This window comes from Pleuronectes platessa, chromosome 10 (genome assembly GCF_947347685.1).
Source record: "Pleuronectes platessa chromosome 10, fPlePla1.1, whole genome shotgun sequence".
Taxonomy (NCBI): domain Eukaryota; kingdom Metazoa; phylum Chordata; class Actinopteri; order Pleuronectiformes; family Pleuronectidae; genus Pleuronectes; species Pleuronectes platessa.
The window spans coordinates 2,226,618-2,241,388 of record NC_070635.1 but is presented as its reverse complement, the minus strand read 5'-3'; the positions used below and the strand labels follow the sequence as shown (position 1 = coordinate 2,241,388).

The 14,771-nt window shown below is 40.5% G+C and overlaps 1 protein-coding gene across 2 annotated transcripts; it reads right to left on the bottom strand.

Annotated features, from left to right (window-relative positions):
• Positions 1–3,149: 3,149 nt before the first annotated feature.
• Positions 3,150–11,972, bottom strand: tbx20 (T-box transcription factor 20). 2 transcript variants are annotated; one of them, XM_053433041.1, is made up of 8 exons: positions 11,843–11,972; positions 10,509–10,746; positions 9,567–9,731; positions 8,764–8,872; positions 6,507–6,665; positions 5,713–5,819; positions 3,597–3,709; positions 3,150–3,478 (listed from the first exon to the last, which is right to left on the bottom strand). In XM_053433041.1, the coding sequence occupies exons 1-8, from the start codon at positions 11,970–11,972 to the stop codon at positions 3,150–3,152; spliced, it is 1,350 nt and encodes a 449-aa protein (XP_053289016.1). The 2 variants fall into 2 exon arrangements, with proteins under 2 accessions (XP_053289016.1, XP_053289017.1); XM_053433042.1 differs by having other exon boundaries at positions 5,743–5,819.
• Positions 11,973–14,771: the final 2,799 nt, after the last annotated feature.

The window sequence follows — 14,771 nt, the reverse complement described above, 5'->3', positions numbered from 1 at the left end:
CAAAATAAATATATTGCACTTAAAACAAAAAAAATAATAAAATCATCAAAAACACAATCTCGTCCGGTGTCATATTCAGAATATGGAATATAAGAGGAAACAAACGTAAAAAAAAAAATAAGAGGAAGGAAAGAGAGAATATTCTCAGTGGTAAAACGGGAATGTGCGTTAGCTGCAAAGTGTGTTGTTGTGTTGTTGTGTTGTACAAGTGTAAAGATGGAAACTACTGGAGAGAAGGATCCAAGCTCTTGTTTCTCAACTCACAGATGAGAATAAATCAACTGTTTCCACATTATTATGAATCACAAAGAACATTCATGTCCATTTTCTACACAAACAAGCGTCTTGTGATGTGAAACTATGGCAAAAGTCAAACAGGAACATTTACAGTGTTTGTGAAACCAGCTTTTACACAGAGTGAGATCCCGTCCGAGCACTGAAAACATCTTTGTTCATTGCACACACGTCTCTGACTGAACCCGACGCTGCTGCTTCCACAGTTAGAGGTGGTCTTTAGGAATTTATACATAAACATGAAAAACAATTTCCTTCTGAAACAGAAACGCTGAATGATTTCATTATTTAAACTGAACAGAGCTGCTGAAGAAGATAAATACTTGAACAGGTCGAATGAGTCTGACTGTAATTTTGTTCATGTTTTTTGGTTAAGCTCAAACCAAACTGAATTCTATAGGCCGATAATGATATTTCTCTGATTTTTGAAAATCAAATATTAATAAATATATAAGATAAAGAGTTTTGATGTGGTTCCTTCAACATCTAATCCGTTATTTGATCCACAGCAAAAGAAACAAAAGCTTATTGGATTATCTTCTGATTCTTAACATTTTCAAAATCAAGAATTTTTTTTATATTAAAATTTTACACAAAAAATACCCAAAATGCATTCGGTCCAGTTTCTCAGATGTGTGTTTCAGTGTTGTCTTTTTTCTTGTATAAATAATATTAATAGTGATGTAGAAGTATTGTTATTTTGCATCGTGGACTGTTGAACAAGTCTGAATAAATGTGGTTTGAGCTCCAGGAAATTGTTCAAATCGAATATAATAATTATTATAGATCATTTTAAAGTTAAAAAAAATAATCTTAATGGTTTTTTAAATTAACATTTTGGCCATAAACTAACTTTTTCCAGTTTCTAGGAACCTCTGCCTGTTCTAATTTCTCAGGTATTTCTAAATAAATTCCTGTGATCGGTTTTACATTGAAACTCAGCTGCAGCTCTAGAGTGTGAGAGTGGACTCCTCCTCCTGTTTGAAACCAAACAGCACGGAGCCATTAGTTCCAGGTGTGGACGCCCTGTCGACGCTCCGACGCCACCGCCATGCATCAGCTCGGCAGCACCGGCCACAAGGCTGCGGTGCACAGCCGGCACAGGAAACGTTAAGAGAAGAAGCTGATCACAAACCACACCTCAAATGTTTCTGTGTGTTCAGACCTGAAGAGATTTCAGAGCCGTTTGTTTCCAGATCAGTGGAAACAGAGTGAAAACATTCAGGGGCCGTTTCACACACTTGAAATATGGAATTAAAACGATAAAAAAAAGAGGTTTTAGTGAACTTGAATTGAGTTTCAGTCACAACAGAGAGCAGAACTATGAAATCTATCACTTCAATAAGTAGAGAACTGGTTGATTTAGGGAAACAGTCAAAGAAGCTCCTCTAGTTCGGTTTAGTTTTCTTTTTTACTCTAACTTTTTTAATCAATAAACGGTTTCTTCCATCTTGTTGTTCTCAGATCATGATGTTGGTGCAAAAAATGGCAAATTTTGAAGAATCAATTGAAGTGGATAATTTCCTGCTCGTTTTGAATGTTGATTTGAATTCGACCTTTAACTGAAATAACAATCCTTCACTCCTGTTGTAGTTGTGTGTGTGTGTGTGTGTGTTTGTGTGTGTGTGTGTTCAACTGCTGTGGCTGTGAGCTAACGGCTAACGTGCTAAAAGACCAGGAAGATACCAGAAGTAGTTTCTTTGTATTATCTCTTGTCTCCTTATTAATTCCTTTTGACATTTTCTTGTCATGATTAAACAATTGAACATTTTTGTTCAAGAATGATCGAAAAGCAGAAGAATAAATGTTATGGAGCTGATTAGCCACATGAATTGTTTTAGTATTTATTTTGGAGGCTTTTGCTTCAGATCAGAATGTTGTTTTTTTTGGTTTCGATTCTTTTTAGTTTGTAACGGTGTGAAATTGCCCCTGTAAAAAAAATCTAAACATTCCATTGATCCAATTTCTGCAGAACATTTAAAAGCTGGTCTGACTGAACCTTGAAAGTAAATAAAAATCCTTTCCCCCAGTTGCAGGTGAACATATTCATCCCATAATATTCCATATAAAGTTCACCCAGTGTGTTTGTCTACTGCGTCAGCATGCGTCCTATGATTTTCTTCTTTTTTTTTGCACTCTACAGTGAGAATTTTCCTATGAGTAAATGCAGTATTTTCACCTTTGTACAATGTGTTTTTAACGTGTTTTTTTTCAAACAGTATTTTCGAACAGAGCGTGGGGGGTGTTTAACTTTGTACTGTACATATGGCTGCTTTCTAGAAAACACAGAAAAGCTGAGCTGGCCTCTCTGATAGGCTGAAGAGTTCCCAGACTCGGGCCTGAACTCCGCTGTCCATCGTGCTGCAGCGTCAGATACGAGTCTCTCCAGGAAGTAAAGTGACGGCTGCACCGTTCATCACACAGCAGCCTGCCGTGTGGAAAGCTGGGTGGAGACCCTGTCGCCAGTAGAGACCTTGAGTCTTCAGAGGAAGACGTGGTCTTCTAGATATTGTTAGATTTTGGTTTGAATTGAGGATCCACTGTTCTTCAAGGGCCAAGATCAAACATGCTCCCTTTGTTGTCTCGTGTGAGATGTTGCAGATGTCAAAGAAACCCTGGAACCTGCTGGTGTTTCCTCAGGGTTCCTTCAGTCCTCGTTTCTTCTTCTGGATTCTCCTTCAGGAAGCCACGTCCTCCTCGTAGTGTCAGCGCCCGCTCGCCCGCTGCCGTGAACTATTTACAAACACCGGAGGAAAGATACAAACTGGATGAGGAGTGATGAGCCGGCCTGGAGGAGGAACTGGTTGCACTGGACGCTAGAGTGAGGTTCCGGTCGCCTCCTCCCCAGGACGGAGTCATACGAAGGGCGTCATGACCGTGGAGGAGTGGCGCAGTCCCTGGATGGCGGCGTAGGGCCCCTGCTGGAAGTAGTGGTGGTAGCGGGGCATGTGGAAGGAGGGGAAGGACGGCCCGCTGCCCTGCATGGTGCCGGCCAGCGCACTGGGCGTCAGCGGCATGCCCAGCCGGCTGTAGGGGGGGAGGGAGCCCTGGATGGGGTGGGGCAGGGAGCCGGCGCCAGCGCTCATGGCCGACAGGGACTGTGGGTGCTGGAAGCCAGAGAAGCCCGACGTGGTGGTGACCCAGGAGCTGAGAGACAGGTTGTCTGAGGCGGAGAACGCTGAACCTGCAGGGGGAACATAATAAACTGTTTGATTTAGGATCGAATGGATCTGAGAACAGGGACGTCAGGAGGAACTGAGCAACACACTGACATGATGTGTGTGTCTGTGACGGTGTCTCACCTCTGGCGTGTGCGGAGTGGATGTCCTCACCCAGGTTGTCCTCGTCCCCGGTGTAGGTCCTGATCGGCGACCGGGCGTACGAGTGCTTGTGGATCAGGTTCTCAACACTTTCCCTGCAGCAAAAACCGAAGAGAGAGCCCCCAAAATAAATCTCCTTTGTTTCCACTGTGAATTCTCCTTTAGGGAGATCTCATCTGAATCTAACAACACAGCAGTTAGGAATTCATTTGTGAAGGTCTCATATTTAAGAAGCTGTTAAACATCTTGTTCATTCATATTCTTTAAAACATGTTTTAAACATTCAACATTTTACTATTTTTCTCAGGATCCCATATTATGAAAGTTGTGGTAATAACAGATTTCACTCTAACACCAGAGTCGTTTACTGTGTTTCTCTGTGTCCATGCATTCATGTAGTGTTCATGAGTACATGTGTGCGTCCACTGTGTCTATTCTTCTTCACTGGTTTGTGTTGATGGTACATGTAGATTTTGCCATGTGTGTGTGTGTGGTCTCTAACACAAAGTGCATTAGCTCATTTGAGACTTGTCAGACAGCACTTCTCAAACACAGTGACACAAATTGTTGTGGGGCAGTTGTAGTGTGTGTGTGTGTGTTTGTGTGGGAGGACAGGCAAGTGGTCTGCATCATGAGAGCCATGCGTCCACATTAGCAGCCCCCCCACCCTCCAATTAGGTTAGGAAAGTGCAATATCTGTCAGCAGAGGAGTACAAATGTGTGTGTTTTTATCAGCGTCGGGCCCCTCCGGCCCAGAGGCCACAGCAAACTCCCACAATGCACAGCAGGGCTGCAGGGAGCCGGGGGCAGGGGAGGGGGGGGAGGCGGGGCATGCTGGTTTCAATCAGTCACTGCAGCCAATTGAATTACAGTGTGTTTTAGTGCAGTGGCCGACTCCAGACTAATGTGATTTCTGCAGCTCCCTGAAGATCAATTGATCAGGTCTAATTCACAGCCCTCAAAAAGAGAAAGACAGAGGAGAAGAAGGAGGGAGGAGAGTGTGTGTGTGTGTGTGTGTGTGTGTGGTGAGGAGGGGGGGCAGCGGTCTCTGTTCGAGATGTTTGATTGAGTGAAACGAGCAGATGGTTTGATTTTGTCAGCTGATTTTGGCTGTTGTGCCGGAATCAGGGATTAAGAGAAGTGTGTGTCTTGGCAGCGTCCATTAAAATCCTCTGGAGGGGGCTTCGTAACTGTAAGAGTGTGTGTGTGTGTGTGTGTGTCTGTCTGTGTGTGTGTGAATGAACTTGCACTGACTCGTCTCCTTCATGCACAAAACAGTACATTCAAATTGAGAATGTAACGAGAAGAAAAGACGACGGAGGCGAGAGTAGAAGATGAAGAGAAGGAACGAGGAGGGAGAAATAAATGAGAGGAAGAAGAAAACAAGAGAGAACTATGAAAAGCATGAATCATGAAAATCTAGAGAAGACACGAAAGTGAGTGACAAGGAAGGAGGGAAAGAGAAAGGTCAAATAAAGAATAGAATAAATAACAAAGAAATATTTCTAAAGAAAAACGGGTGGTTACAATAAAAAAAGAACAAAGAGAAGTAAAAAAAAAAAAGGAAAGACTACAGAGGAAATATAGAAAAACAGAAACAATTGAAATGAAGAAAAGAAAAGTGAGAAGGACAGTATGAAAAACAGATGACAGAAAAAATAAAATTACAATGTAAGGAAAGACAAGTAAAAAAGAAATGATGAAGATTTGAATAAATAAGGAAAGAAGGACAGAAATTACTTATCAACGAAGAAGGAAAGACAAAAAACTAGAAAGAGAAAACAAGGAAAGACCTGAAAGGAATGGACGAGGAATAAGAAAAGGGAGATGAATGAAAGAAAGGATAGAAAGGAAAATTATAAATGAAGGAGAGTAGATAAATGTACAAACAAGAGAAGGAAAATGGGAGGAATTTGGAATCAGATAATGAATCTTCTTACATGGGACGAAGATTATCTGTTTTCATATTGACACAAGCAGAGATAAATAAACAATGAAGCTTCTAGGTTTACTAATGAACAACACACACACACACACACACACACATAAAGACACACACTCCTCCCTCTCTCTGTATCTTATCGACTCAGAGGTAAACAAACAGTGCAGGACCCAGAATCCCCTGTACCTCTCCATGTCCGTCAGCCGCGACGAGTCCCGGAAACCTTTGGCGAACGGGTTGCTGTCAATCTTCAGTTTGGTTATCTGGTTAAAAAAAAAGAAAAGAATAAAAGAGTTAAATTCATCGTTCTCTGATATTTCACTCTCTCTTATTTAACAGCTGCTTTTCTTTGGGATTCAAAGCTGTTAATAGTCTATTAATTACTCTAATTAGTTAATTATTCCTCCTCCTGTGGTGCAGAACGTCCTGGGGGACACCGGGGGGGGGGACAAATTGTTTTCTCAACCTCATTCTTACAAAAGCGATAAAGTCGTAATTAAACTAAATAGATTAGATACTGAATATTCAAAGTGTTGATTTAAATCTATTTTAGATTCTGAACTGGAACTAGAACTTTATTTGTTGCTTTCGTCTCAGATATTAAATGATGAGATGAAGCCTTCAGGGGCTGTGAGACGCTGAGTGAGGCCTCGAGGGAACATTTGACATAACACATGAGACTGTTGTGATTAAAGATCATTTTAGAGCTCGTTGATCTTGTAAATTCAAGTTATTTAAACTTTAACTTCTTAAACCTCAGCTGCAGTATTCCCAAGAAATTAAATATGTTAAATATTTATGCTTTTTTACATTTGTTAATATCAAACTCTCTGTGGGACAATCAAAAGCTGCACAAAAGCCACTAAACGGTAATTTCAGTGATTCAGTTCAGCAGTTTGATCAAAGCCCAGAGGAGGAACACTGGTGCACGACAGCTGTCAATCACTCACCAGCTGGTTCTGATAGGCTGTGACAGCGGTGAAGACGGTTTCCACGAAGACGAAGGTGCGGAACTCCTCGGACTTGAGGTTGAGCAGCGAGGCCGTGTGCTCCTTCTTCTTGATGATGTGGACTCGGGGCTGGTACTTGTGCATCGAGTTCAGGATGATCTGCAAAACACAACGACGACAATCAGTGATGGAAGGAAACGGTTCAGGAAAAACAAAGGGAATCAAAAAGAAGGTTTTCTGTCTGGAATGGAAATTAGTCCAATAAACTTATGTCTAATTATGGAAAACATTCTGCAGCTGAGTCCAATTTATCTATCAAAATAATAATTGGAATTAAAGTTAAGGTCACTGGGGGACAATTGTCGCAGGTAGTTTCTACAAAGCTTTTATAAATCAATAATAATGTCGAGATCAACTTTCAATATCTGCTTTTAATCAAATATGGATGAGACGTGTAGATTTGGGTAAAAGCTGATGAAGAACAGGTTATTTCTTTTGTATTTTCTAAATACATTAAATGTTGTCGATTACCAAAGCGTATATAAAAACAAAGTAATAATTATTATATTATGAATTCATATCTAAATAAGTATAGAGCAATTACATTGGCACATTTCAAGTTTTACACTCAGCCTGTCAAAAGTATGTCTCATCTCTCATCTGCTTCTCACTTTGTGAAGCTCTGTGTTTATTCTGGAAATTAAAATCCTCCAGATTTATCAGATTAAAAAGAGAGAGGGAGTGCCGACGAAGGTGGAGACGCACAAAGAAAAACATAACGACGGAGAGACACAGAGGTTCGGTGCAGACAGACGAGTAATAAAGAGATGAGAGTAAAAACAAAGGAATAAAAAAAGACCGAGCGTGAAGAGATAAAGTTGTTAACACAGCAGCTTTGAGAATTTCCCTCCGTGACTGTTGCTGTTTGGCTGCAGCCCAGGAAACTTCATATTTATCTTCCTGCGCCACTGAGGGCGGTAAATGAGTAAAATACAGATGTTACACACATACACACACACACACACACACACAAATAAATCCAGCTGTTTTAATACTGCGGATGATCTGTGATCTATCTGTATGTGTATGTGTATGTGTATGTGTTTTTTGTGTGTGTGTGTGTGTGTGGGTGTGTGTCTGCAGCATTACACTACAAAATAATGAGTTATAATAAAATCAAGTGTTTATTATACAAAGAGAAAGGTAACTGCCTTTTATCTTTATAAATTAATTGATTCTACTTGTTTTTCTAAATGATAAGTCCACTGAAGTACTTTTTAAGATTATTTAGGATACAATAAAAAAAATCATCTTCCTTTTTCATTTATTAAATTATGATTCAGTTAAAACAGGAATTGGTGTATTTTACAATACCTATATTAATTTAATAGGAACAAATTTAATAGGGAGATTAAAAAATTAAAATACAGGTGGTATTGAAATGTTTTTTTAGTAAAAAATACAATATTTGTAACAGCTTAGATGTACAAGTCTGCTCTACCAGGACATGTCTATGTATCACTAAACAGCTAAAAGTTAAGGATTACAAATATATAAAATATGTTTGTGACTAACAAAGTAAAACCTAAACAAATATAATAAAACTCATTTGAATAGTTTATAAAGGACAGTCAAGTTCTGGTGCTTTGGTTACAGCTTTGTAAATAATCTCAGTGAGTTATTTTTGGACTGAAACACCCACCCACCCACCCACACACACACACACACAGATACACACACACACACACACACACACACACACACACACGCACGCACACACACACACCTGAAGTTAACACTAAATCTGTTGCCTGTTTGTTCTTGTCAGTGAAAGAAGGATTAAAGGAGCAATTTGCTCCAGTCAGACGAGTAATTATCATCCCACACTTTAAACCTGACAGAGACGAAGCTTCTTCATGCAAACTCCATATATGCATCATAAACATATACACACACACATATATAGAATACAAAATTATAATATATTTTACATGCAACCTGCACAGAACCAGGTCCAGACTCAAAGTCCTGCACACATTTTAAATTGAGTCCTTTCAGATGCAGATGTGTTAAATTGAATGTTGTTGACATGTCAGTGTGTTTACATGTTATCTTACTTTGTAAAGGACATTAGCTTCAGTTGGAAGCAGCTAGCTTAAAGCCTGCAGCTAACAGCTAACTCCTTTAATTCGCTCGGTTAACGTGTGATTTTCTTTTTCTGCGCAGACTCGAGAGGAACAAAGAGGCGCGTGCTCACGTGTCCGTGTTGGTCCAGCTCGTTGTTCGTCAGCTTCACCTTCTCGAAGGAAACCATCTGCTTCATCAGCTGCTCTCCGGTGAACGGGGAGTCCGGGTGCACGTACAGCCTGCACCGGAGGAGAGAGGAACGGGAACTCGCGTTATTCTGGAGCTCACACCTGATTGGCTGAGACCTTACATTACCCAATCAACGCTCACATGTGAACGGGCCACTTAAAGGTGGCTAAGCAGCGGCGTCCAATCTCCACCCTAAAATAATCTTTATTATTATTATTAAAATTATAATTGTTATTATTACAACCATTCATTTCTATATGGGTTATTTTTTATATTGGGCTTTTTCAATATGTACAACAAAATGCAGGGAATTAATAATAATAAAATATTAGACTCATACATCAATTAAATACGGGACAGCTTTAGTCCACGTGTACCAGTGATTTACGGTAATTTTTGAACAAATAAACCAACTCAAACAGAAGTCACTATAGCAAATGTCATTATAATTATTGGTCTTTTATTGTTTATGCAATTTAGGCCGTTTTTGATTGTTTTTTAAATGTTTTCTTTTACTTTGAATTCATGAATTTTAGCGCCTGATGCCTAACAAATGATTAATTATTTCTGTATTTAATAACTTAATGTAGATCGTTACGCGAGTGGGTTTGATATCACTTCAAATTATTGAAAAGAAAGACATTAAAAAGGCTATAATGTGATTAACACTGTCAGAAAGGATCGTCGGTGAGGTGTGTGAGTGTCCCCGGAGGACGGGGGGTGAGAGCCGGGGAGCCACGCTACCTGGCGGGCAGAGGAGGGTCGGCCTTGCCGGCCACCAGCCAGGAGGAGCGGTGGTAGGCGTACCGGTACCGCTTGTTGTCCACCGGGACAATGTCCATCAACACGATGTACTTCGAGTCCTGGTCCACCCCGGAGAAAGAGACCCGGATGGTGGGGAACATCCTCCTGGTGAGCAACAGACAGATCAGTCAGTTATTATACTATTAATACAACTATACATGCATCAATACATTTCTTATTAGTATTATATGATTCATGTATAAATAACTTCATCCACTGTCATGCAGGGTTTTTAAATACTGAGCTCGAACGAAATGTCTGTCAAATCTCTATATCTGTTTGGTTTTGCAGCTTTTTCCAGTTGAATTGATTGTAAATAACTTCTGATCATTATTCTTATTCATTTTTGACACCCCTGCACCTAACGAGGCAGTGAGCAGCTCCTCATGAGGGCGACGTGTTCAGCTGCAGATTACAAACAGCCTCAGGTCACTAACACTCACCTCATTGTCCAGCTTCTACTGGGCATTAACACACACAGGCCACGTTGTGCAGCGTGAAACACACACAGCAATAACCTGACACACACAAGGGTCAGTCATAAAGTGACTTATCATGTATATATATATGATTATTATATGAACTGTTCAGGTCAGGAGTGTGGAGCTGGATCTAAAGGACCTGATGCTCTGCGTGGGGAAACGAAACCACAGGGAACTTTATATTATAACTTTTTTACTTTTAATGTTATATCTATAAAGAAAAAAGTATAAATGCTCAATGATGAATCATTTTTCCTGTTTTTGTGTTTATCTGGAACATGTTATAACATAATTAAGCATTATTGCATGTTAATGTATTATAAGTAGTAGTATTACTGTTGCATTACGAAATTAGACTATATGGTATATCATAAATATATGTTTTTTAATAAATGCAGACCTTCCGGACTTGGTGATGATCATCTCGGTTCCCAGCTCGTGGAATTTGTCCCACAGCTCCTTGGTCTCCAGGGTGCACGAGATCTTGGCCATCTCCTCGCTGGGGACGCCGGGGTTGGTGGGGATGAGGGGCTCCGTGCACACCGAGGGCGCGCTCCCGCTGAAGTCGCCGCCGTGCGCGTCCAGGGAGGACAGGTCCGCCAGAGCCTGGTTGCACGAGGACTTCTCCACGAACTGCTCTGTTATGTTTTAAATTATTATTAAAAGAAATGAATGTAAGTTTTAATTTCCTTCATGTGACAGAAACCACACAGAGTGAGATTAGAACGTTTATTTAATTAAAGTCAACATGAGCTTATATAACTATGAAGGCTATAATAAGAAAATGCTATTCCGTTTTATTTTATTTCATCATTTTATTTCATTTTATTTCGTATGGCAGGAAAAGTGTGATTCTAAATATTAAAATAATAACTGGAGTTGTATGTCAGATTTTATTGTTGTGTGAAATTGGAAACATCATATCACAAATTGAATTTAGCTGTTTTATCCTAAAACAAAAGCTAAATTAATTTTACAATTGTATTTAAATTACGAAATAAACGAAAATCGGTCTGACAACTTGTTTTTCAGAATGGTAAGAGACTAATTAACAAATTAACCCATCTCGTCTGGATTTCTCTCTCTGTAGAATAGAAGCTGCAAATGACACCTGACTTCAAATGAATTAAATAATAATAATTACATTTTCTTATATCTTTTCTTCCAACGTCCCCTCAAGTGAAGTGAGACATTTAATTTATTTTCTCTAAAACTCATGATCCAACATGAAAAACTGAGAACGAGGGAAGGATCTCAGTCACGTTCATTTCTCTTGGAACAAAATAAACATGTTCATTTAATATTTAACATAATTTATATTTAACAGCCCATTTGTAGCTGTCAGTTTTATATTAGTTCAAACTCAAACATTTACGCACAAGAAGGGCTGAGAGTCAACATGTCATTTGTCAGAATTGGTTCACCACTTTTATTTATTAATTTACTTTATAATAAAGGTCCAATAAGATTCACTTTCTACTTCACTGTCATCCCTTCATCCTGGTTTAATTATAATTTCTCATTTTGTATATATATATGTTCTTCTCTTGTCATGCCTCTTACTGTACTTTACATTTATCCGTTTCTCTTCTTTCTTTCTTCTTGAATCTTTCATAAACTCTGGATTTTTATATTTTGTGCGTAAAACACACAAAACAGGTGTATTTTTGCGCACAAATCAAACACAAATTAAACTTCAAACTTGCAGCTTCTCCACTCCTCCTCCATCCTTACCCAGCGGCTTGATGGTGCTCTCCTCCGTCTCCTTGTCCTTGCTCGGCTTCCCGCTGGACATCAGGGCCGCTATGGAAAAAGCATTTGCCCGGGATGACAGCTGCGGTTTCGGGGATGACGTGTACTCCATGTCCTTGGTGAAAAGTGGCTCAGGAACAAAAATATTCCTCTTTAAATAAATATAGTTATAATTATAGTGAAAAAAATCCTCCAGAAACTTTCGACCCCGCCTGTTTTTGGCTTCCAGGAGAACGGAGAACAACGCACGGTCTCTCCTCGCCCTGGTGTGTTTACGCACGGTCAGTGGACGCGCTCGGCTCTGTGGACACACGCTCGTCACTGGCCGGTGGAGCTCTGTCTCTCTGGATGCATGATGCGAGGAGGAGCAGGAGGAGGAGAAGGAGGAGGCGGAGGAGGACCGAGTATACCGGAGACGTGTGTTTGTCCTGCGGTGCCAGATCTGTGGCCGGCTGCAGCCTGGGGAAGCTTCAGTCCTCAGTCCTCACCCTCCCCTTATAATTCCAGCCTGCCCTCCAATCGCTGCCTCTGCCTCCACGTCACACACCCACCGTCCCGCAGCAGCTCTGATACCGAGCAGCCAATTAAATCACCTAAAGCTGTCAGGCTGTTTTTCTTCTCCGTGCCTAAAACCCCCAGATACACGCACACACACAGACACACACACACTCACACACAGAGTATTGGAAACGAGTATGGAATGTCTCATGGCTTCACACTGAGCTATAGGAGGTGATGACACTGGGAGATGACAAATACACAGTCAGGAAAATGTGATTATTTGCTGCCATTGCTCGATATTGAAGATTGAAGTAAGAGGTGAGATTTAAACTTTATGATCGTGGCCCTCGGAGGACCCGGGACCACATGCTGGGAACCACAAACCCAGACTGTCAACGAGGGCGATCTGTCTGCAGACGTGTGGCTGAGATGGTGCAATATAGGAAACGTGATAATTAATGGCAGCAGGGAGAAGATGATGGCAGCTTTCCACTTATGAGCTTTTCATATTTTTGCATACGATCTCCCGTATACACACAGAAAACCACAAACCCCTTCTGTCAGTGTAGCATCACGAAGTGGGAAAGAAATTCAAAGTTGTGTAAAATTTAAATGTATTAGTCAAATTAACGGAGGTTTTCCATTTCCACAAACACACAATCTGTTCTCAAACACAAACGATAACCTCTCAGCCTCACACCAAACAGTATGGAAACAACATTGTCTGTAATAAACACACATTTCATTTAATATTCTGTGTAAAAACATGTGTATGAAACTTCTGCTACTGCTGCATTTTCATTTTATTTTTTATGTAAGTTTTAAAGATCAAATATTTAACGCAACTTGACATAAGTGTTAAAGCGAGAAGCAAAATATTATCAGAATATTACTGATGGAGTTCAATGAGTAAATGCATGTGGGGTAAAGAGGTGTAGACGATTTATGGAAATATCATTAAATATTTCAGAGGGTTTTCTTAAAACAGTCTTTGAGTGAAGACGTTTATATTCTCAACCAATCAACTTGTGTTGTTACGTTAAATTGATAAGCCTCATTAATAAAGTGAGAACAGGTATCGGACATCGAGGGAAGTTTTGAGTAAAGTTCAGCAGACTATAAAACACCAACAACACAACACGCAGATTTAAAATACACAGTATCAACAACAAACAATCACGTAGTATTCAGAGCACGGCACAAAAAACGTGATTGACAGTTAGTGGGAGTTTTTTAAATTTTATTTCTTATTTAAGTGGTGCAGATTTTTGTATTTTCCATCTTAATAAACGTAGAATGTTGCAGATTACAACAAGATGAATAACCACACTGACCCTCAGCTTCAAACATATAATGTAAACTTGAACCTTCACCACTGACCCACACATTATGAAACAGTGACGCTGCTTCTGTCCCCAATTAACTGGTTTTAGAAACGTGTCCCCAAATGTAGCCTATGACAGAAGCCTCTCTCTCATACACACACACACACACAAACACACACACACACACACACACAGGAACCTTATTGAGTGCAGGAGCAGCAGTCTTGGGTTAATCCGTACTATGACACACACCAGTGAGCCCCTAATCTTTCACACACACACACACACTCACAGACCCACACACTCACACACAGACACACACACACTTTCACGTGACAACAGGAAATGCACATTATTCTTAAGGCCCACTTGTAACAGTAGAAACAGCTCCGATGGTTTTAATGGTGACAACAGAGCAGTCTATTACATTTGTCCAGTCTATGCTGCAGGTTTCCAGACTCGGCCTCTCCACTGGTCTGATCACATTACATGTCCTTACTCACTCATTCAATTCCATATCAAAGAAGAAAGCTTTCAAGACGGATTAAAGAAATCTTTTTTTATTTTTGATTTCCCTTGCTTTTAACTTGATAGGGACCGAATCCGGTCTAGACGTCACCTCGGGGGTGAGTCTTTATCACGGCACAATGTTTTTTCTTCCTGGATACAGCTGATAGGCAGCGCTCGGCCTGCAACAGCCAATCAGAGACGAGGTGCTTTCACCACAGACCCGATCGCAGATAGACGTGATTGTGAGAAGTCAAAATGTCTGATGGTGGAAAAAGTCACATGTGAAGCTCACGAGGAGGAATTGCCTCCTAAATGCTGACTGTAGATGTTCTCCAAAGGTGTGTGTGTCTTTGTGTGTGTGTCTCTGTGTGTGTGTGTGTTTGTAGGATCACCTCTCCTCCTCAATGTCACTCTCTCTCTCCTCCCTCAGCGCCGGGGGGGCCTCACACAAAACCCTGAGCCAGAGATCCGCGGAGCAGCTAAACCCATTAGGCGACTCCTGAATGCAAATCCGCTGCTGCAGATATTTAATAAGAGACCTGCGCGGGCTAAACTAGATTACCTCCCAATTGCCA

Coding starts and splice junctions, on each gene's coding strand:
- tbx20 (XM_053433041.1), bottom strand. CDS start 11,972: ATGGAGTACACGTCATCCCCGAAACCGCAGCTGTCATCCCGGGCAAAT. Junction 9,732..10,508: donor ATCATCACCAAGTCCGGAAG/GTCTGCATTTAT, acceptor GTTGCTCACCAG/GAGGATGTTCCCCACCATCC. Junction 3,479..3,596: donor CCACTCCGCACACGCCAGAG/GTGAGACACCGT, acceptor TTCCCCCTGCAG/GTTCAGCGTTCTCCGCCTCA.